The 23055-nt window shown below is 42.5% G+C and overlaps 1 protein-coding gene across 1 annotated transcript in view; it reads right to left on the reverse strand.

Annotated features, from left to right (window-relative positions):
• ADAMTS17 (ADAM metallopeptidase with thrombospondin type 1 motif, 17) overlaps positions 1 to 23055 on the reverse strand; it is a 160380-nt gene that overhangs the window by 104300 nt on the left and 33025 nt on the right. The window contains exon 6 of the mRNA XM_010018623.1: positions 321 to 426. Within this exon, the coding sequence (XP_010016925.1) occupies positions 321 to 426 (106 nt within the window). The remainder of the gene's footprint in view (positions 1 to 320; positions 427 to 23055) is intronic.

The following is a 23055-nucleotide window of genomic DNA, read 5'->3' on the forward strand; positions in this document are numbered from 1 at the left end:
ATGTTGTTTTTGTGGACCTATTCTACAGTGTAAACAAAAGCAGGATTTGTCTCTAGCTACCATCAATCATTCAAGAGAATGAGGCCCCTTTCTGCTACTCAAAACTAAAACAGAGTGGAAAACAGGGGAAGATCAAATAGAAAGATTTATGTGTGACGAAATGAATATTTGCATAAGACTCCTAAAAATTAAGTTATTTATCAATCTGCAAGATTCATGAAACAACAAACATGTCACACGTAATTTCACTTGTAGGGTTTTAAATAGGAGTATGCTACAGGGGCATAAGCAAAGAAAGAAATAGGAGGACAAGTTCTTACTTGTGCCCAAGTTCATGCGCAATTGTAAATGCCAGATTGAGACCGTTGTCTTCAGCAAGAACACACTTCCTTTTGGCACTGCAGACACCTCCCAGGTAAGCAATTCCTGCAGCAGAAACACAGAGAATGTTCCCATCAGAATCAGTGAAACAGCTCATTCACTCACACATACAGCAGTAAGTCCACCAAAATGATGAAAAATGCACCCAATATAAAACATATCAGAGCAGTTTCCACACAAAATCATCTGAGTGTTTTTTCAGCATCCTATTGAAAAATCAGTCTGACATTTTGTCAGACAGGAGAAAAGTGAAACACAAGTGGAAATACTTTCCACTGAGTAAAACATTCATCTAAGTTTATTTATTAACACCCTCTATTACAATGTTAGAAGATGGAGTGAAGTCACCTTAACAAGCATTTAAATGGAGTTATTCTGATTTTCAGAATGAAGTTAAGGAGAGGGAATAAAACAATAAAAGCAGAGACTTTCTGAAAGATCTTACATTCCCCCTTATTTTCATACTTGGAGAAAGCAAGAGTGGCAGAGTTGGGAAAGCTGGCAAACTCCTGGTGGTGAGTCACGGAGCCAATGGAGGTGGCAGGAGTCTCCTATGACTTAGTGGAATTTAGGATTTGATCCCTTGGACAACTGCACAGTACTGTCTCAGCCTGTTTGTGTGGGCACCACAAATGGTTGTAGGCTGAAGTCAAAAAGGAACCCAGGAGTTATGGCATGAAACTTGGGCTATGGAAAAGTAATAGTCCTCATATGCCCTTCCTGCATCCAGACAACAAAGTGCAGTTGTACTTGGAAATGTGATGGCATCACAGGCCACGCACAGGACAATTTCCTGATGAGATTTTGTTTCATCTGCCACCTAGAACCCACAGTTAAGCCTTTGGGAGCCATGCACAAAGGTTAAAGACAGAGATGGATGTCTCTTATTTGTACAAGCCCTCCATGGCTAAATGAGCACCTCTCAAGAGCCACACAAACACTTGAAGGATGCCTACAAAACAAGATTTCCAGACAGCATACAGTACCCTAACACCGAGTTCATCCTTCTGATAACTTCCATAAAGTGAGGCCAAGTCAACGTTTGCTGTCACCTGGAGATGGGAGGGGGCAACATTCCCGTGACTGGGAGATAAGGTGTAGCAAAAGAGCCTAGAGTTCTGTCAAGCTATTAAAAGCGGTTAAATATCAATTAAAATATGAAATATGTGACTTCAAATAGTGATTCTTCTGAAGTCTTTGTTCAGTGGTTCTAATCCTCACCAAAACTCACTGCTCTGTGCTAAAAGCCTCATCATTCAAAGGTGGAAAACTAACGATTAAGATTTTGTACAACCACCAGCGGCTGAAAAAGAAGTGCCTGTGGCTCACACACTCTTAGTCACCTTATATTTAGTAGTTATTTTTAATAGCTAATGTGAATGTGGCCATTTTATAGTATTTGCAATGACCAATTTAAAAATGTAGACATCTAAATTAGTTTATTATTACAATTATTAAAGACTCCTGTGGGGCCCAGGGATCAGACAACACAGGAACAGAAGTGGCCTGGGCAGGGAAACTAGGAATCCTGAAGAGCAGAGAGTAGACAGCTTTGCAGTGCATGAAATGAACTCCTGAAGAAGTCCAGCCCATGGACTGCTGAGTGCTTATTAATCAGAGTCATTCTGGAGCAGCCAGACAGTTATAACAAATGGTTAGAACAGTTTAAGCCTGAAAAAGCTCACCTCAAAAATGGGTTTGAAATATATGTATATATTCTATCAAACTATTTCTTAAGACTATAATGTTCTTTGGACCAATACATTTTACCATTACCTTTTTCATTAGAACATAAATAGCAAACATGCTCTTGATCTGCAAATGTAATGCAGTTCTTCAGTAAAACTATCTGAACCATTAAGATAAATGCAACTTTTTGTAACCCAGTACAATGATTCATATACTTGATATGCAGATACACCTTTAACTGACAGTGAGTGTAGTACAGTGCCTGGGTAGCTGCATTAATATGATTTATTTTGTTGTGGGGATGAATGAAAACTGCTGTTTGCACCTTAAAACTCCAGATTTTTATCTGAGCCTTTCAAGTCTGCAGAACTGGAATAGAAACTTCATGAACTCAGACATGTTTGAGAAAATCCTGGCATGCTGTGGGTCTACCAGGCTGGGAATAATATAAGAGGAACTTCTCTCATTTGGTAATCTTGCTTCTGGCCCTGTCTAGGAGACAGGTGTGTGAAAATGAAAAATAAGGAAGAAAGTTGAACTGGGCTTTTTGGATTGTTTAGTTTTTTAAACACCCCACACTTCTGTGCTCAAGCAAATACACAGACAGGGGCTTTCCTCAGGGTAAACCAAGTCCTTTTCTTCCCAGATACACGATCTGCTGTCAGCTATTACCACAAATAGATTCTGAATATCAAAGAAGATGAAGCAGGATTATCGGTGAAAGAGGGACAGGAAAGACAATTACTATTTTTGCTATTACCAAGGGTGAGGGTTTTTGCATTTCTCTCTTGAGAAATTGCTTAATTACAGCCCATAACTTCTGTGCTTGAACACACAGAGCTCTCTGCACTTCCACAGCAAACCTCAGCACACAGGCAACTGTGGAAACTCCCATTTATCCAAAAAGTTGTCATACATAAACAGTTTGCAGCTGCTGGCCTCAGCTAATGAGCCCTCCACAGCAGTATCTCTAAGGGGAATGATTACATTCATCCTACTAGCTCAGTTAGGCATTAGGATATTACATACTTGCCACAGTGATAGCCAAAGCTGGAAGAAGAGTTCTGGTGCGTGGGTTTACATTTCACCCTATTCAAAACACCCAGGGGCTTCCTTCTGATGACTGTGGAATATTCACTCAGCAAGTGGTTTGTCCAGGTACTCCAGCTTTCAACTCTCTAATGTCTTGTTTTCATTGCACTCCTAATACTTTAATCTCTTCTTTTGCCAGCCACCTCTGGATACAGAACTTTTACTTGATTAAAACTTGGCTAGCTTTCCTCTTCTCAATGTATTTGCTGTTGGGAAGGGAGCCAGACTTGAAGTCCTAAAGTCTGCTTGGCACAGATGGAGACTCACTGCATATCCACATGCACAGAGCAAACCTCCCATTCCCCACCATTACTAGTTTGGTGTTGAGCTGATGTTTTTCCCATCCTCCCACGATTTTCAATTTGTGCAGCTCACACATTGCCATCAATTACACTCCTGTAGCCTCTCAACATCCTACACAAGTGAAATCAGGAAACCCTAGAAGTGATTCATGCTCTGCCTTTCCGTTCGATGGTAATGATACGTTTGACAGAGATGCCCTGCCTGTATTTACACATCCAGTCAGTCACCAAGGGAATCTTTCAATGCTTATGATCCGTAAAGAGGAAAAATACTTTTCTTTTCTAGAAAGCTTACATATAAAAGGTTCCAATTTTTTAAAGAAAGAAGCACTAAAAAAGTACCCACTATACTGCCTCCAAGATAGGTAATAACACAATCCCTGTTTTACAGCTGAATAAACAGAGGTTCCAAGAAGTCAGCAGTATCCAGATGAAAAGAGCGCTGTTCATGGAAGGACCCTCTCAGGCATGCTCAGCATGGAGGGGTTACCATCCCTGTCAGTTTGTTACCATCACTGTCCCACTGAACCTCCAGTTCCAAGTTTGGTTTACATGGATCATCTAGAAGAAGCTAACAGGGCAAGCTGTTCCTTCATTTTATGAGAAGGCGGTAATTCAAAGCCAGACATGCAATTTTAGTGGCACAGATTAATTTGGCTTAATGCTGGATAGTCATCTAGATGCCAATTCCTGTTAATCTTGCAGTAACAACATGGTTTCCATTAGAGTTTAATATTTGCGTATGGAAACTGTTTTCCTTAGCAATAATTTTCATTGTTGCTGTGTTTAATGAAAACCATGCTGGAAACAATACACTCATTCTGAATCACAAGTACAGGAATTATAGAACAACCATCCAGTGCATGAGGCACAGCTACAGGCAGGTATGTAAACAAGTGAACAACCAGGCCAAGTGTTGTACCCAGCACAAGTCATGGTATTTTGAACTCATGTATTTATATAAGAAGAACTTTTGATGCCACAGACCCTCTGATGGAACAGGCTCCCCGGCACTGCAAGAAATCAGCCATAGCCTATGTCAAATACACCTCCCCATAAGAAAGCCTTTACCCTTGAAGTGAATGTGGAATATGAAATAAGCTCAATCTCTATGTACCTGACAAAGAAATGTACACTGACAACAGGGACACTGTTCTTCCTCTGTTTGTAGTTAACCAAAATGCAGAGAATATAACTTGTCCCATTCTCTTTGTGCCATATGAGACACAAAAATGAGTCCATGGAAGAAATCGGTTCACAATTCACTTGTCCTTATTGAGTGGCAGAACATCCACTCCCTGCTGAGGCCTTAAATTCCCTCCAGGGTGGGAGGTGGTTGAAACCCTATCAAGGCAACAGAGGACTAGTCCAAACATAAGCCTCTGTGCAGGCCTGGGTAGGCACTCAGATCACAGGGGAAAAGTCAAAGTCCTCAAAAGGAGTTTGTAGTTCTGCAGAATGTAAGCTGGAATGTCATCCATGCAGGTGTGTAGTGTATAGACTCCCCAAATTTTACCTGGTGGAAGAAAGGAGTGGAGGTACTAATCTTTTTGGCCATGTCATTTCTGTAGGCGAAAGATGATATGGATTCCTGGGAATCCCAAGAAACCTCCAGCTAAGGGAACATGAGGTTCACTCCTCCAACTTTACAGCACATATTTGTTTTCACTGAGAAACTAGCAAGTACTACACCAACTTTACAGCCAAGCAAGCTAAGAACATTCAAATAACCAGTGAGATCACACAAGCAGCCACTTGACTTTCTGCACTCAGCCAACTTGTTGCAAAAGTGCCCATCATCACAGAATCCCCTTCTGACTTTGGAGAATCTACCTTATCCCAGATTTCAACATAACCTCTATAAAACTCTGTTCCTTGCCTTCAAGCAGCAGGACCTGCAGAGATGCAGCGTGCTTTCCCAGAACTCAGTGTGCCCTATGGCTGGACACCTCCCCTACGGGACTGACTGCTGTCCCGTAGTGCCCCATAAAATCTCTTACTCCTTGTAACTCCAAAAGCACTGCCACTTCCAGTATACACAACTGCTGTCAGAATCCCAAAGGCCCAGCAAGCAAAATAAATAACTGAAACACAAATTGTACTTTCTGAGCCTCTTGATTTTCATGACACACACCCTCAAAGTCTAACAAATAAAAATCTCTCCCTGGTATTCACAATACTGTGATGTTTCTAGAGCTGATAATGTAACATTCCTCAGAACACAAGGTCCTAATAGCATAAAGGAAGGAACCACACAATACATTTCATAGGGGATACTTTTGTGAGTACTCAGAATACTTAAAGATACTTGGTACTGCAATATTGCTGCAGTGCCCAAGGGTCCAGCAACTGGCCCTGGATAACATTTCACAAGAGCAGGACTCTCACTGTGAGCGCCAGATTCAACCATGTGCCTGTGTGCAATGGCTGTGATCCACGGCAGATACACCCAGATCTTGGTCATGGCACCATGGAAGCTCAACAGAACTTCTCAGTTGACTCTTGCAGCCCACGTTGCACTCTGTGCAGGAATGTGTTGCCCCCATTTTCAGACAGATTAGCTGCCACCTACCTGAGGTTTGCCAGTGCAAGCTGCCCTACTCTGTACCTTTTTGATTTTGTGAGGCTAGACCTCTTCATGTCTGCAAACCTGTAAAGAACACAGGATTCTGCAAATCATTACAGCCTAAAGGAGCACTTTTGCTATCTTCTTTTTCTCTTTGTTTAATTACTCTGCAGGACAGCAATTAATGGAACAAGTGAAATCCCCTCCCCAGCACGGCCAACTCTCAGCTTTAGCTTTCAGTCTTTCTGTGGAGCTTTTATATTCCCTGGGAACCCTCCTGTGGCTTTCTAAGTTTAATGGATGAATCATTTATCTGCTTCTTTGCTAACTTGCCCACACACAGACATTCCCCCTGATGTCAAGAGCCTTATTCTAATGCTACTTGCATTGGATTCACACTGTGCTAGTTCTCCAATTTAAGCAGTGCACAAGGGGCTGCCCAGACAGTTGAAAAGCCTGAGAGATCAAGACCTCTCATGTCTTAAAGGATAATTGTCCTCACCCAAGCTAGGAACACCTTGCTTCAGATACCAAATGCATTGACTTGAAGAGAGCTGACAGATTTTCTAACACCTTTTTGGCCTAGAAGAGGCTTTAACCAAGGCATACAAAGACATGCCAGACAGGCTGTTAACACTGTGTTATGCCAGCAAAGACCAGACAAGCTTCAGAAACCCTCAGAGGTTTGGCATGGGCACCTTTGAAAACCACATTCCAATTCCATTCAACAAGGATTTTTGATCACAAGCATGAACATTCACCACAGTGACCATACCTGACAAGAGGTACAGCATTCACAGTAACTCAAAGTAAACTGGAAACAAGCCTACTGGATAGCCTCATTGAGGAGATATCCATCAGGAGTGACACGGGTATCATTGATCTTGCCTTGGAGCAAGGGAATGCATTAAAAGACCACCTGAAGTTCTTGCTGGCCCTAATTTTATAAGCTTTTACGATAAAGCACTGGGATCTAAGACCTCAGCAAAGAAGAAGATAAAAAGAAATACCCTGTTTATTTGACATCTGCTCTTTGTTCAGCATGACATCCTCTATTCCATTAACATGGCTCCTCCCTTTCAGCAAACCACTGCTTCCCTAGATGACAGCACATTAATAAACCCTCTCCATCTAATGTGACATGAGGAGTGGCTTAATTAACTGGAGCAGAGGAAGCAGGGTATCAGCTACATGTTTACTTTACTTTGATATGCTAACAGCCACATTCCAGAGAGCTTCTCCTGCACACTCCCCAGGGACAGGAGCCCCGGCTGCTGCTGAATGCAGATCTCCAACAGGCAAAACCACAGCTCCTTTCTGCATTCCTGCGATTCCCAAATGCAGATTCCCAAACTCTAGCTAACGATGAAGTTTGGGATACTTAGTTCAAATCAAACCACGATTCCCAAATGCAGATTCCCAAACTCTGGTGGCTAATTCACCATCTGTTTATAGACATCATTCCATAGTGCTCATGCACACACATGGAAATACATAGGCTTAATTACTCAAAGTAAGACATATTAGAACAGCTGGACTCCAGTTAAGAGGAAGAGCAGGGAAGAGGTATGTGGATCTGAGATGAGGACTGCAGTTGGAAAGGGACTGATGGACTGGATGAGTCAACACGTAGTGCTGGGAAGCATACAGAAGCCTGGCATAATCCAAATTTAGCGAACAAGGGAGAAAGATGGGAAACTGGTAGGGAACAAGAAGAGATTTGGACAGAAACGTAGCAAATGGAGATAATACGGGTTTTCCAGAAGTCTTCAAAAAACATGACTTTGATCTCATAAACAGCAGGGAGTCACTTCTGTGGGATGCAGGGGTCAAGGAGGGCAAGAGATAAGATCAGAAGGGAAGATGAGCTCTCTGGGAACTTCTGTGTGTACTTACTGCTAGAGAAAAAGGGATCTACAGCCCAGGGTTATATGTCTCTGGCACCATGGGTTTCACTTGAGGAAAGGTAAGAACTGGACATGGAAGAATTCAGTCAGGGAGACCTGTGCCTTAGTGTGGGGGGAAAAATGGCACTTAGTCTAAGGAAAGGACAGCTGTTGGAAATGGTATAGGAACAAGCAATGCATGAGAGGGAAGAAAGAGAGGCATAGGGAAAAAGGCTGCTCAAGAGTATCTTACACCAAAAATGAATCAGATTCAGCACAACTCAGAAGAGATCTGATGCTTTGGAAAGACTACAGGAACATGTGACTGTGAACTCAAAGTAAAAATCACCAGCAACTGTGAAACCAAACTGTAAATCAGGACATGGATTCTGGCCCTTGAAAGTCACCTCTGTCTGGGGCTCAAAGGCATTTGGATTTGAATGTCTTCTCTTGCCTTCACTCTGTTAAGCGGATGTAGACTGCACAGCAGAGATGAACGTACTGATCCTTTCTACAAACTGCTGTAGAATGAAGCAGGATCTTCCCTTCTCACATGCATGCAAATACTGGCATGATAATATGCAAAAGACAGGAAACCTATCAAGGCAACAGGAGAACTCAGCACTTGATTCAGGCTTTGTGGAGCTGTGTAAATAACTTTCACTTCAAAGGCTGAAGCAGGCACACAGGTTAGAAATGAACCAACATCTCTCACCTGCTGGATGGTTTGACAAGAGGAGAGAGCTCCACCTCTTCCCTCCATAGATAATCTTCATGAACCTCAACCTTCACTTTCTCTTATTAAAAATCACAATTATTTCAACATGTCAGTATTTTCACTTTGACCTGTCATGTTCTTAGGCTGCATTTCCATCTGAAGGCTATAATCTTCCAACAAATGGAAAAACCACCCTGGCATGGCCTGCAATAGCTGCAGCTTTGCAAACTGTAGGGTTCTAATGCCAGCTCTGAGGCTATTTTCATCTCACTTTTTCAAATCAGTTCTGTGACTTCCAGTTCTGAGTTTGTCGGTTTTTGCCTGCAATTCATCTGAGCCATCTGCTTCAGAGGGCCTGAGTTCAGAGAGAATGAAGAGAAAGATAAAATCAGAGCTTTTAATGAGACTGCTAAACAAAGAGGAACATGGAATTCAGCAGCAGGGATCCTGGAGCCTTCAAATTCCTCAGTATCTCCCTTCCAGAATGAAGAGACAAGGTCAGACTTGGCAATAAATCAGAAAAAATATTTGGAGTCTCTGTAGCAAACAGCATCTGCTTTAAGAGCTAACAGTCAGGGTCCAGCATTTAGTTCCAGTTTTTCTTTCTCGTAACTGCAAACACTAAGAAACTCATGAAGCTATTCAAATAGATTAAAAGATTTTTTCAAGAGTTTCAAGAGCTTTCCTGAGCTGTGCCTATCTCAGCCTGCTGCGGTGTTGGCTGAGGGTAGGTTCACAAGCAAGGATCAGTCCTGCAATCCTGAAACAACATTCAGCAATGTATAATGAACAATGCTGCAGTGTCTGGAGAGCTTCAGCGCAGGCTGCTGAAGCGGACAGCTCTGGAGATGGCTGAGCACCTGTGCTGCTGCTGAATGGCATTCTTCCACGGCTCTCCACTACATTCTTTCCATGTTCTTAAAGAATGACTAAGCAATTGTTACTCTTAAAACCTGAATGAATCTATACTTTTGAAACATGTTAATATTGGAAGTGTATTTTTAGGTGCTGTGTGCGTGTCAAGCTGTTCTCTTGGCAATCTAAGAGCAGCTCAGGCGACCAGCAGCGCAGGCCAGCAGAACGACATGATTCACAGGAATCAAACTCTGAACAGATGCTTCTCCAAATTGCTTCTGTTATACTTCTCAATTACAGCTCCTACATCCTGACTTACAGGGCTGTCTAAGCTCCTGGCTTCACTTTGTCAAGCTGCCAGCCAACACATGCACTGATAAACTTATTTAGCAATTCTTGGTGCAGCCCTTCTGTTTTAATTCTTTGCTGAGTGCTGATTTAACCTCACAGCCTTCTTGACTTGACAAAACCAACAAGCCTGGGGTTTGTGCCTGATAATATTAATAGGGTTGAGCTGCTGTTAAAGTCAGAACTTGGACTGAAAAGCTTGTACCATGTAAGAGAATGAAGCCAGTCCCCAGTACCTCAGCACTGGATAATAACCTCTGCTGCTAGAGTTACGGGGTGAAAATGATCCTTCCATGTCAGTGGGCAGGAAAAGGAGACTGAGACAGTGCACGGCTCTGCTTCTCTCCTCACACAGTCCCACAGCCAGCACATTTGTTCTGGCAGAGCATGACAGTATAGTGGAAGGGGAGGTGACAGTAAAAAAAATAAACCCTAAACTCACTGCAAAATTAATGACTTGATTCCCTACACATCTGCACTTCCACTTGGGGCTTCTGGTTGTCATGGGTTAAGCCCAGCTGGCAACTCAGTACCATGCAAATGGTGCCATACATCAAAGGGTGGACAGACATAAGCACACACACTGCACGCACACACTCACCTAATCAGGTTAAAATGACTATTAACCTTCAGGGCTCTCCTCTGGGTTCCCAAACAGAGCTCACCATTCCAACTTCCACCCCACAGGGAGGACATAAACACATTGCAGCACCAGCCTGGCACAAGAGAAGTAATGGCTAATTTCAGAGGTAATGGAGCTGGAGATACTTTAGTATGTCCAGAATCTACTTTCTCAAGTGCCTCTTTCTCTACTTTACTCAAAAATAAAATGTCACCTCTAAAGTAACACAAGCTGGAGAGAACCTTTCACTAAGAAAAAGACCAGCATGAGCTTTTGTCATAGTCATTAAAAAGAGATCTCTCAAGTTCAGGCTCGAGCTCCTGTGAAAGAAAACACAGATTTGGATGAACACTGCTGAGCCCCTTGCAATGATTGACAGCAGCCAGAAGAGTCCCTGGTGCCTCACAGACACAAGTCAAGGCACAGTCCCAGTCCTGAGGCCTTTATCATCTGAATTCAGAAATGAAAGGAGAGGCAGGTGCAGTGGGGGCTGCACCTACAGGCAGCACTAAACAAACTTACTGTCATGGTGTCCTGCAGAAGCCAGTGGGACATTTTCATGCACGTGTGTTCATGTTATTCCTCCAGGTCTTTGTGCTAAAGTATCAGGACCAACAGGGGGAGAATTGCCTCTTCCAGTCTCATGTGCCTCTAAGAACACCCCTGGGAAGAGCAGAAGCTCCTACATACTTGTACATTTCCAGTTCTGAATCAAATCTGTGTGTCCCTGGTTGTGGTTTGCAGGGGTTTTCTCAGCTATCAAGCCCCACTCAGTGAGTGGCTCATGGAGAGGCTTTGCAAGGGGAGCAGCTGCACTTTCAGCTATGCAGATGGGGTATTTTGGTTCAAGCCTGCTTTGGTGCCCAGTGGCAGTGGCCTCCTGTCAGCTGCCATGTAATGAGCTGCGTCTCCCAACAAAGCCACTTGATCAATGAGAGCATAAACAGCTCCATGGCATTCCCAGAAAACAAGTTGAATATGTATTACACCCGATCTAATTGCACCAGCTATCATAATCACAGTGGGCTTCATCAAAATCTTACTGAAACCAAGAGGAGTATTACCACTGGCTTTGAAGAAGGCACATTAAACCATTTCCTGGCTTCTTTTACTTAGTTCCTAGCCCCAGAAGGATGGTCTTTTTGTTTTTTACTTCAGCATAAAGCCAAAAAGCTCTATTTACTTCAGTGTCTAGACACACTCACAGCCACTGGTGCATCAGTGGGTACTCTGCATGCGTGAACACACCAGTTCATGGAACAAACAAGGACACTACAGTTTTCCTATGTTTGAAAATTCAAGAAGTGACACAGATAAATTAGAAAAGAGAGGGATTGTTCCGAGATACTCAGTCAGAGGTTATCACTTTTAAACCTGGCATTCAGACAAGGATATCCCGAGGATCTGACCATCACAGCACACACACCTCTGCACTGCAGCACAAACTGCAGCAGCCAAGAGCTGGGACCCATCCTGGAAAGGAACAAATGCGAGAAAGGTATAGTGAGAGGGTAAGACCGCAGCAGAGAGAGCACTTTTTCTCTAACCAACAGACATAGACGGAAAAGCAGACAAATTGAGGCGCAGATGATAGGAAACATGAGATTACAAGTTTCTTAGACAGCTATAAAATATAAAAACCAAATAAAACTCTTAACTTCAATCTTTTTCTCTAATTTAAGAACAAAAAGTTTCATTAGACAGATGGACTCGTTTCAGAGCATCACTTTAACTCTTCAACAAATAAAAACATCCACCCAGAGTTTCCTAACCTACTGACCAGTTTTCTTATGCATAACCACAGTGTTTACTATGTTTGTCTACTACAGCACAGATATTGCTGTACATGCCAGAGCTTGATGGATGACATTATTGAAAGCAACAAGCAGATCCTCAGTAGAGCATTAGTGTGTACCCAGCAGGGTGGTTATAGTCAGGCAGAGCCTTAGTGCAAACAGATCAGGCAAAATGGCTACACAAAAAAATATATGACACAACTACACAAAACCAACAAATACCTTCAACCTGCTGACTGCTCATGAGCACTAACCAGAGTAGAAACACAAGGCTAATTCCAAGCTAAGCAAAGACAGAAATCCTTATAGCATTCTACAAATCATGCTGAAGGAGGACAGGAGGAGAAAGATACTTGATGTGCTGGGTCTAGGATGGGGTGTTTTGGTTATGTTTTTATACTTTAAGAAGTTCAATGTATTTCTATCAGCTGATCTAACAGGTAAAAAGACCTGTCAAAAAGATTCAGACAAACACCTTGCACATTATAGGATTCGGAACATGAAATTTAAAGCAGAACCCCTGTGTTCAAATAAAGCCCATGGGGTTCAACGGACAGTTTATACACACACACACACACACACATATATATATATAGACACATACACACACACACACCCCCCCTTAGTGAGAATCATGCTAAAATTTGAAGTGTTCAAGGCCAGGTTGGACTGGGCTTGGAGCAACCTGCTCTAGTGGAAAGTGCCTGTGGCAGGGGGTTGGAACTGGATGATCACAAGGTCCTTTCCAACCCAAACCATTCTATGATTCTATGGTTTCACCATCTCCTACAGTCACCTTCCATTTTAAATTGGCAAGACTTGAAAAGGAAACCCCACTATTTTCTACAATGAAGAGCTGGTCAAATTCAAAGTTCTCTGCAATGCATCTACAGAGAGCAACTTTTTTCCAGAATGGGCATTAGCAACAGATGCATACATTCACATCAATGGATATAGAAAGGCAAACGTACTCATGCAGAGATATATTCAGGTATTTTTGCACTGATCTAAGCAGGAAGCAAAAACAACTGGAGAAAAATCTGCATCCCAACCCAGAGAATCATTTTATCTCTTCAGAATAAGTAACTGCTCAGAGAAAACAAAAAGCTGGAGCATATCAGAGCCGCTGCTCACTAGTGTCACATTGTATTCACTCAGGGTTAATGAAGATTGCTGTAATTTCTCACCTAGAAACCCATGCAGGGATCCTACAAAATCTACATCTTTCACTGTATACCAGCAGTACTGATTCCTAATGCCTCCTCCCTATCTAGGATGCATAGAAATGCAAAGTCTTACTTTTGGCCTCTTCAGCCTATCCAGCTCTCAAAGGACACAAGCCCAGAGGCAACCTGTGTCCCTGCAGTATCTGACTAACAATTCTGAATTGACAAAAAATATAATGGAGCTTTAATCAGTATTTTTTCCTACTCTAGAGGCCACTGAAACCAATTATTTCCCATGTCGCATGACCACAATCATCAGACAGTAACTCCTGCAGTAGTACTCCATCATAAGCTTTTAGAAAAAACTAGGAATGTGAAGCTCACTGCATCTCCCCTTTCTCCTTGTCTGTTCTGGCAGGAAGAGTCTTCAAGAATTCCAACAAGTCACTGAGCCATGATCTTGCTTCCTTTCCTAGAAACCATGTTGGCTTCCTTTTATCTCTTTTTACCTGTTAGGTCTGTTTGCTCACCTCTCCCCGTTTAAACTTTCCCCAGAAATGAGGCTGAACGAATTGTTCTGGAGTTTCTGGACATTCAACAGAGAAATGTGAATTTGCTGATTCAGCAGGCTAATCCTCAACTGAGCATTATCTCCATGCCAGATGTTCTAAGGTGAGGCCAAAAGATGACCAAAATTATCCTGAAGACATCAATTATGAGCAAACGATGAAGTTACCAACTTATCTTTGGACACAGTCTCCTGTGGAGTGAAAGAATCAGCTGGGATGGCTGACGTGATTACCCAACAACATTCCAAAGACTTAAACTGACTTTCAATCTATTGAGTGCACTTCGTGTAGCAAAATCCTTCCAGGACCAGACACCCTGCAAAAACACTAGGTATTACACCAGGTCATGGTGCCAGATGGTTAACCAAAGCTGTAGAAAAAAAAGACCCAAAATGAGTATAAGCGCAGGTCAAGCTCCCTTCTTGGGGATGGGGACAGGGGAGAGTTTTGTGCACACTTCCCAGTGCTGTTTTCTTGGTTATCACTGGTTAAACCTCATCTCTACGTTATTTAAATCTCACTCTCAAAATTGCATTTAGTCTTGGCAGCTGCAAGACAAAAGAAACGTAGAAGTACAGTAGGCAACTGTCCTTCATTTCCTTCCTTTACTCTTACATATCCTGTGTGCAACTGGAATGCTTCTATTTGATTATCCAATGGAGCAAATGCTACAGTGAATGCAATCATGCCTTATTACCCTACATGTCTGTAGCCTATTGCAAAGTTATGTACAGATGTTTTTACACAGCTTGGGTTTTTAGCTACAGGGTCTATAAAACAATAGAAACTATCTGAAATGTTTTCAAGCCAGCAAAGGATAAAGGCACTGTAAAGCAGTCAACTGGATAAAAGCCATCTATGGCTGACAGGAGGAGAAGAAAAACCTCAGAGGTTTCTCAACTATAAATGCATCAGCTTTCTAAAACAACACGTGGCTGCAGACTGCAGCCACTGACCACACTGGAACGCATGAACAGAGGTAAAAGTAAAGACCCAGGCAGTAGAAAGAAGAAACACAAACCTTTGGCCTGTTGAAGAGTTAAATCACTGTTTCACTGACCTGAAGAACTGGCTGCTGCCCAAAGAAGCTGAGCTTCCACTGGGAAGGCCAGAGAAGAGGTAGCATTGCCTCCAGCTGAGGGGCCTGGACCGAGACTCGAGAGCTGCGGCTTAGGTCCCAGCCAGCTTTGTCCTTTGGCATGTCCCTTTACATCTCCAGGCTTCATTTTCTCACTCAGTACAATGGGGTAACAGTTCTGATCTCTTTGGTAAAGAGCTTTCATTTTACTGAGGAAAAGCCCTATTTACAAATTCATTTTCTTCTCCTCTCAAGAAATTGATTTTGAAAAAGAAAATAAAACGCAAAAAACCCCTCAATGTATTACTTAGTGGCACAGGTCTACCAGGGAGGCACCGTGAATGAATGGGTAAGGCACTGACTTGGGAGTCAGGAGATGCCAAATCTGTTCCCTGCTCTTGGATAAGACACGATGAGCAAATGCTTTTATGACTCTCGTCTTTTCCCTGTCCACCTGGTCTGAAGTGTGTCATAGCAGAAATCCTGCTTTCTGCTGCAGAGAGCCTTGGGCTGGCATTTCTAGCACAGATAACAATAGCAAGCAATGGATATAGCATACTGACAGCAGGTTTGGCACTGGAAAACAACATTATTTCTCTTTCCACAGCCTTATATTATAAAAGAGAAGCAGGATGAGCTATGAAAGCAGAAGAGATGATTTTGGTTTATGTTCATTCTTGAGAGAATCCCCCAGAGAACCAAATCTTCAGAGCAAGAGGAAGTGCTGGAGCTGGGGTGTGAAGCTGGTGAAGCAGTGCAGAAAGCATGTAAAATCTGCACATCTCTACTGACACGGATGAGGCGAGAGACAACAGCAGAAATACTATAAACCCCAAAGACAGAAATAGTCTGTCCACAGACCTAATCTAATGAGATTGTTCTGCTCATGTCTGCCTCAAGAGCTTTTCAGCTTCATGCACAGTAGCAAGGAGCAGTTCCAGAGCTTTTCCTGACAGTTGTTTGGCAGTGTATACTTAGCTGGACATCAATTAGGCTTCTGCCTTCAGCTTGTCTGTTTGCAAACACAATGACCACTTTCAGAGATTAACAGCAGAGATTTCTTTAAATCATGATTAAATGCCATTTAGCCATAAGCAAAGCCTTGGTTCTCAAGCAGTGTACCACAAATCATCTCTCATTTACAAAATAATCAAAGCAGAAAATTGTAAGGGGATAAAACCATAACTCTGGAGTTCTAGCATCATACATTTGGGTGACCCATAAACACAAGAACTGCTTGTCACACAAAAGAAAAAGAAACATTTAAAAAAAGAAAAAAATTCTGTTTCTGATTGGTTTTTACTCCATGCTAGCAGGAAAACTTACTGAATTGCTTCTGAGAGACACTAGGACATAAATTCACTGGGAACTGTTAGTTAAAACAGTAATAATGCATCCTTTTAATAGCGTAGGAAGGGGGTGAGGGGTAAAAAGATGGGGAAGGGAACATCTTATGCAGGTATCTGCCCTTTAAGCCAGGAGACCAAAATTCCCAGGTGCTTTGTGTACATGTCTCTATAATTTCACACAGACATAAATGGCCCTGGAGTGGAATGCAGTACATGTTTGCACCTGTACCAGTCAAACTCCACAGTGATTTAGCACATAAAGTGAGTTATGACATGGAGCTGAAATGAAAGAGTACAGTCAGAGTATCAGAACAAATATCAACAAAGTCATGGCAAATATTTTCCCTCACAACATACTCCTTTTAATAAAGGCAACAGAAAGGAGCTTAGTTACACACCAATTTGACATTAAGCTAGGATTGGGTTTGGAGCCGTAGCTGCCTGATGGGAGAGTACCATAACATGATTTCTGTAGCCAGTGAGTTTACTGAAGATATCTTTCATTCCAGTAGTAATCAGCACCCTCCTTGTACAGTGATGATGTGATGGCCTGAAGTATATTTACTCAGAAATATGCTGCCTGGTGAAGGAATATTATAGTTCCTTTCCATAGCACTGTAGACAGTTGTTCTCTTGTATTTATCAAAACACATTACCACGGACTATTAGTAAAACCCTAGGAGAAGGTAAAGTTTTGAAGCTAAGATAAGCTTAAATGTCCTGCACTAACTCCAAGACAACTCACAGTAAGGAAGACAAAAGCTCGAGTGAGGGTTTGAGAGATCAACAAGAAGAGCAAGGTTTAAGATCAACAAAGATACACTAACAAACAGCAGCAGGGTGGTAAGCTGATGAGATGATTTTGGACATGCTGCCTCAGTTGACAAAAAAGACTGTGTGCGTCTTTCAGCACCCAGCTTGCATATCTGTAAGCACTAATAACCAATAGAGTTTGATGGTGAGGGAAATGAAAGGCCAGGTACAGAGCAGGAAGTGTGTTATTCCTCTCTGCCGACAGTGTTTAGCTCCAAATCACTGAGAACAAGCTAGCTTCAAACAGATACCACCACTGCGAGGCCTATTGTTTTATCTTGTGGGATGGGTGCTTACTAAGCAGACAGACAGACAGATAAATAATTGGAAAACAGAAATGCTTGAAATGCATTTTGGGGCCACAAACGGAGAATGATGTATGGAGGAGAACAACTAAGGAAGTGCTAGAGGTTTATGAAGAACAAAGTGTAGTAAACGTAGGGAAATTCCATGAGCTCAGTGGGCAGGCCATGCGGTTAGCGTGATGGAAGACAGACCAGCCAGGCCTCTCCAGGCAGAGCAGCCTCTTGGTGTCCAGGCCCAGCTGAACAAAGAGAAGATGAAGGAGCAAAACTGAGCAAGAGCTTCTAAGAGTTCTGAAATACCACCAAAGAGAAATAAACCCTTGGCAAAAAGGCAAGGAAAGGGGGTTTATGGTGAGAGAGCCACTCAGGGTCTGTGATATTGAGAGCTGGGGACTGGAAACACCGGGAAGAGGGAACAATGACAAACATACAGGAAATCTGTCACTGACCTTCCCTGCACTAAACACTTTCATTTATTAATTACACGAGTTAATTCTTGCCCCAAAACATGAAACAACAGAGAGAAGATGAAAAAAAAGGTTGAGATAACTGGAAATTCAGTCACTAGCACTCACAGATTATTGAATTTCAGTACAAGAACACACTGATCAATCACCCCTTTTCTACAAAAAGACCTTGCAATGGGACAATCTAAGCTCCAAGCTAAGGACAGTTTTTTGTGGTTGACCACTGCGTCTCTTCCAGAAAGACACTCATTTTTCATCTGAGACCAAGAATCCACCACTGCCCTTTGTATATGGAATGAATAAAGACAAACCTAAACACGGCTACTGAGCTGCAAAACAAACCCAAAGGCAGAGGAAATTCAAATGCTCCAATTTCTGGAACAACAAACAGAAAATAACTCTATAAAATAGTGTCAACACTTCATTCAACCAACTACATTGCACATGTTTTAAGGTTTTGTATAAATCACTAAGAAAGCTGATGCATTTAACAATAAATATGTAGCCTGTCAAAACTGGCATGCCCAGCTTTATTTTTTACATGCATGGAAGGGAACAGATTGTGTATATATGGCCTTTGTATTTTCTGTTTGACTTGTCTTTCCAAAAGCAGACTGGTCAGCTTCACTGTGGTTTCTCCTGGGTTTCATTTTCTGGCTCTCACAGACTATTGTTTCTTTGCAAGGTTTGTATTTCAGGGAATTTGAATGCTCAAATAGCTTTATAGACATGACAACTGATTTTCAGAAAGTACAAAGGATCATCTACAGGACATCAGGCTTTCCAAAGATGTCTCAGGTACCCCAAACCATCCAATCTCTCTAGAAAAAACCTCCACCAGGTTTCCAACAGAGGCCCAAAGGAGGGCGTCTCAGGCAACACACAGGAACAGGACCAGGATCCTGGTGCTGCTCACTAACAAAATCCTCCCCGAATCTGATGTAAGCAAGATTTTCCTCTGATCTTTAGCTCCTGCAAACAGCTGTGCACATGTGAAGCCATATCTCTGAAACAAGAAAGGAGAAGTGCCCACAGTACACCAAAGGGAGGAAGAGGAAGGGTTACGGCAGGAGGAACATTACTTGAGTGGCTGTGCTCATCCCAGGGCTTCTAATAAAAGTTCTGCAATCTTATGTTACACTCACTTGGCACGCTGCTTTTTCAGTGGGAATTTGGAAGAGAAGAGATTGCTAGCTGGTGAAAAGAAATTGGAAGGCTGTTGAGGGCAGGGTGGGGCCTAAGATGGTAGTGATGAAAACGCCCAATAGCACAGTTCTGCACTGTCTAGGTTGTGCAGCCGAGCATTTATTCCCTAGCAACCAAGAGGCAAGGGAAAAAGTCTTCCACTGCACTGTACCACAGCTCCCTTTGGTTCCATAAAGCCAGCCTGACACTCCACTGCCCTACAAAGCCACAAGTGACAGAAACACTGGCAGTGCTGGGAGGCCCCTTTCTTTCACAAACTCTGAATCAACCTGCTAGTGTTCCTTCAAGGGACATTTTAACCTAGAGTATGTTCATTTTAATGCATTGAAGTGTGTTTGGTTTTGGTCTGAAGGACAGCCCCAGCAAGGCTTTTGCTAAAGCCAGGCACTGCTTCTCTAATGAATTGTTTTAAGCAGCAGGTATTTCTATTTACTCTGGCATCAAATAAAAATCCGCCCTGGAATATACAGAAACATTCAACATGAACCACTATGGAAAATGGTTTTAATGTGAGAATTCCTTTTCTTTTCCACTCACAGCAAACCAGCTAGTCTTTTCCCTTTCCTTAGGGATTAATTCTCTGTTGTGACACTCTTAGGGGACTGGAATCTATATTACATAGGGAGGAAGATTTAAGTGCACACTCACAGTACCAGGAGGACGAGCACAATCGTTACTTGGCTGTAGGCAGGAGGCCACTCAACTGTGCAGCAAACAGCCAAGGAGGAAGTAGAAACGTGCAGTGCTTTATTCAGTTGTTTTACATGGAATTAAAAAAAGGATGAAATCTACTTGGAGACCTGGACCAAATGTTGTTTGGGCACATTTTGAAACACTTTACTATGATAAACTCATAAAAAAGAAAGCAAGGTATAGCTACAAAGGGAGGGAAGTTGGTTAATAGCACCATAACATGCAGCTCTCTGATACCACTTTTCACCCATAGCTCTCTGATAGCACTTTGGAAAGAAGGGAAGGACTAAGATACGAACACACTCGTGCAGCAGGATGTCATCTCTGCAGTCACTCAGCAGCACGGTGGCAAAACCAAACCCCAGTTTCCCCATTCACACATCAAAGTTGGGAAGAGTCAAGAAAAATGACACAAAACATGGACGGATTTCTAATCTTCAGGACTGTCTGAAGTTATCTTTGAGCCCTTTAATTAAAGCTAGCCAGAAGATGGGAATGTTTTTCACAAAACATTGATTCACTTGTGGAAACAGTCTGGAAAACTCTGTTTTTCAATCACCCCTGCTCTGATGCTTGGGTTTCTCCAGGCAGCTATTCCTCGAGCTAAACCTGCCCATATGCAACATACACACTACACTCTGCTTTCTTTTCCCCAACATCAAGCCACAGAAAAGCACATGTGACTGCAGCAGAGGTAAAGACATTTTTAACCAGGGCAATTTAAGGATATTTAAGACACATTCTCATTTTCCATTTCCCAATTCCACACTGCCCCCACTTTTATTATTAGCTGAATACAGGGAAGCTGCAGCTTGGATCTGGGGTAACATGTACACTGAGGAATCAAGGCCAGGCTTTGCCTTGAAATATGCAGGATCATTCCTAACTAACCGTAAAGCTGCTTATTTGGCACAAGCAGTGGAAATATTGAACGAAAGGGGCATTCTCAATCTGCTTATGTCACAGAAAGGTTGGATCCTGACAACGTGCAAGGCTCCAAGCTGCAGCCTGATATTAATAGCTAGACATTAAACTCTCAATTTGGCTGGCTTAGAGGCAGCTCAATTGGAACAAAGATTTTTCTGCAGGAAACGGCAGCTCTGGTTAGAGTCACATCATGAAAGATGAGGCTGAAGCAGCAGCACACCGCAAGCTTTCTGAGTGGTGTGTGACAAGGCTGCATTGCACAAAGCCAGCCTTCCTCTGCTTGAGTCACAGAGCGTATTGGGGGTCCCACAACAGAGGCTGCGGAAGCACAATTGTTGCAAATCTACTGCACACAGGCATGTTGTTTTTCTTCCATCCAACCTCCTTTGGCATTCATTCCTTCTCAGAGCTAACTCACACAACCAAGTGGAGCAATGAGCATTAACAAACTATTTCTTAAACAAACGTGGTCCTGTTTCTTGACGCAGGCGGTGGGGTCTCACCCCACAAAGACATACCTACATATTTTCACCATTTTTGAGCTTGTTTCAGCCATTATGTAACCTTCCACACTACCTTGGCAGCTGGGCCAAGAAAATTTGAACCAAGTCCCCAAAGCAACTGGTTTCAGCGAGGGGCCCCTGCCAGAATAAAAATACAAACCTCCTGCTGCTGTTTTCTCTCTGTGTCTGCATGGCAGGCAAAGATTCCAGACAGGTTTTTCAATATGGATCTTTCTGAGCACAAATGAACACCTTTTATAAACCGTTTAAACTTCATAATTCTGCTTCCAAATACAGCTGGGCCTCTATACTTCCATTAGGGAAACTTTTGCTTCCACATTTCTCACAAGAAAATCAAGGCACTGTCATTAAAACACCACTAACCTACATCACTCTGAGACCTCTATTTCAGTACACATCATCATCTAATAGATTCTTTGTAGTCTCTTGAACATGACTAAGCAACATTAGATTCTGGACTTGTATTGCATCATATAATCAAGGACATCACACTGCTTTAGGTGAGAAGTTCTTAAGCCATGCAATCTCCTGTAGCTTTGCGCTCAAAATCCTCATTTCATGGAGGTAGACAGAAGCATTCAGAATGTAAGTGGCTTGCCAAATGTCACACAATGAGTCAATGCCAGAGCTGGGAATAGAAATCAGGAGTCTAGAGCCCAGATCCTCTGCCTTATAGAGATCAGTAGCCTCAGTCTCCTAGTTTAGGAGAATGTCTGCTCACCAGAAAGATGTTTCTTCCTTTACAGGATGGCAGTGTACCACATTGCAATTGCCAGCTTTACCCATAAGCAGGTATAAAACCACATATGCATCTGCTGAGATCATGTTCTTAATATACAGAAGTGAAGCATAAGGCAAGAAATGAAAGCAAGCAGCTGTTCTAAAGAACTTCGGGGAGTGCTATAACCTCAACATCACTGAAAGACCAAGTGATGCCACTCTTTGCTAGCTTCTTGCTTTCACAGGTAACATTGCCGTTTTGGAGGGGACTATCTGGGAGCTAGAATGAGGAATAGTAGTCTGGCAACAACAGAAACAGCACACTACCTCTGGGTTCAGACAGCAGAAACAGTGGGGCACAGAAAATGCCTAAGTGCAGACACTGCCTTTGCTTTGCTGCCACATAATGAAACTGTCAGGGAGAAGGAAGGAAGGAAGGAAAAGTAGGATTGAAGAGAGCAAAGAAGCCAGACTGGTTTTGTCCCAGGAACATTCACCTTTAAATATCTTGGAAAAACTATGCTAAAAAGAGTCACAAATGAGTTTAATCTTTATTGCTCTGATCTTCCGCTTTCTCCACTGCAGCCACAGCCTGCAGTAAGTCACAGCACAAGACAGTACTTGGGTATTGTAAGAACAGAAAAGAAGTCATAAAAATATTTCCTTAGTCATGCTGTCTATAGTAATATAATTCCCTGAATAGAGATCTTCAACAATACTGTCTTTACAAATGAAAAGAGCTCTGACCCTAGTCAGCATGTGTCTCCCATCAGCTTCTCTTCTCTTTTTCTTTTATTTTTTGTTACTTCATTGCATCTTACCACAGCCACCTCCAGATGCAGGTACACGGTATAAAAACCCTTCTCAGAGGAAGTGTGTTTTCCATTGGGCACAGAATAAAGGATTGTGAGGGCTTCTGATTGGAAAAAAACTTGGACGTACAGGCCAGTCCTTGTTCATGTTTGAACAGAGAATGTGTGTGG

The sequence above is a fragment of the Nestor notabilis genome, unplaced genomic scaffold, assembly GCF_000696875.1.
Source record: "Nestor notabilis isolate BGI_N333 unplaced genomic scaffold, ASM69687v1 scaffold12197, whole genome shotgun sequence".
Taxonomy (NCBI): Eukaryota; Metazoa; Chordata; class Aves; order Psittaciformes; family Psittacidae; genus Nestor; species Nestor notabilis.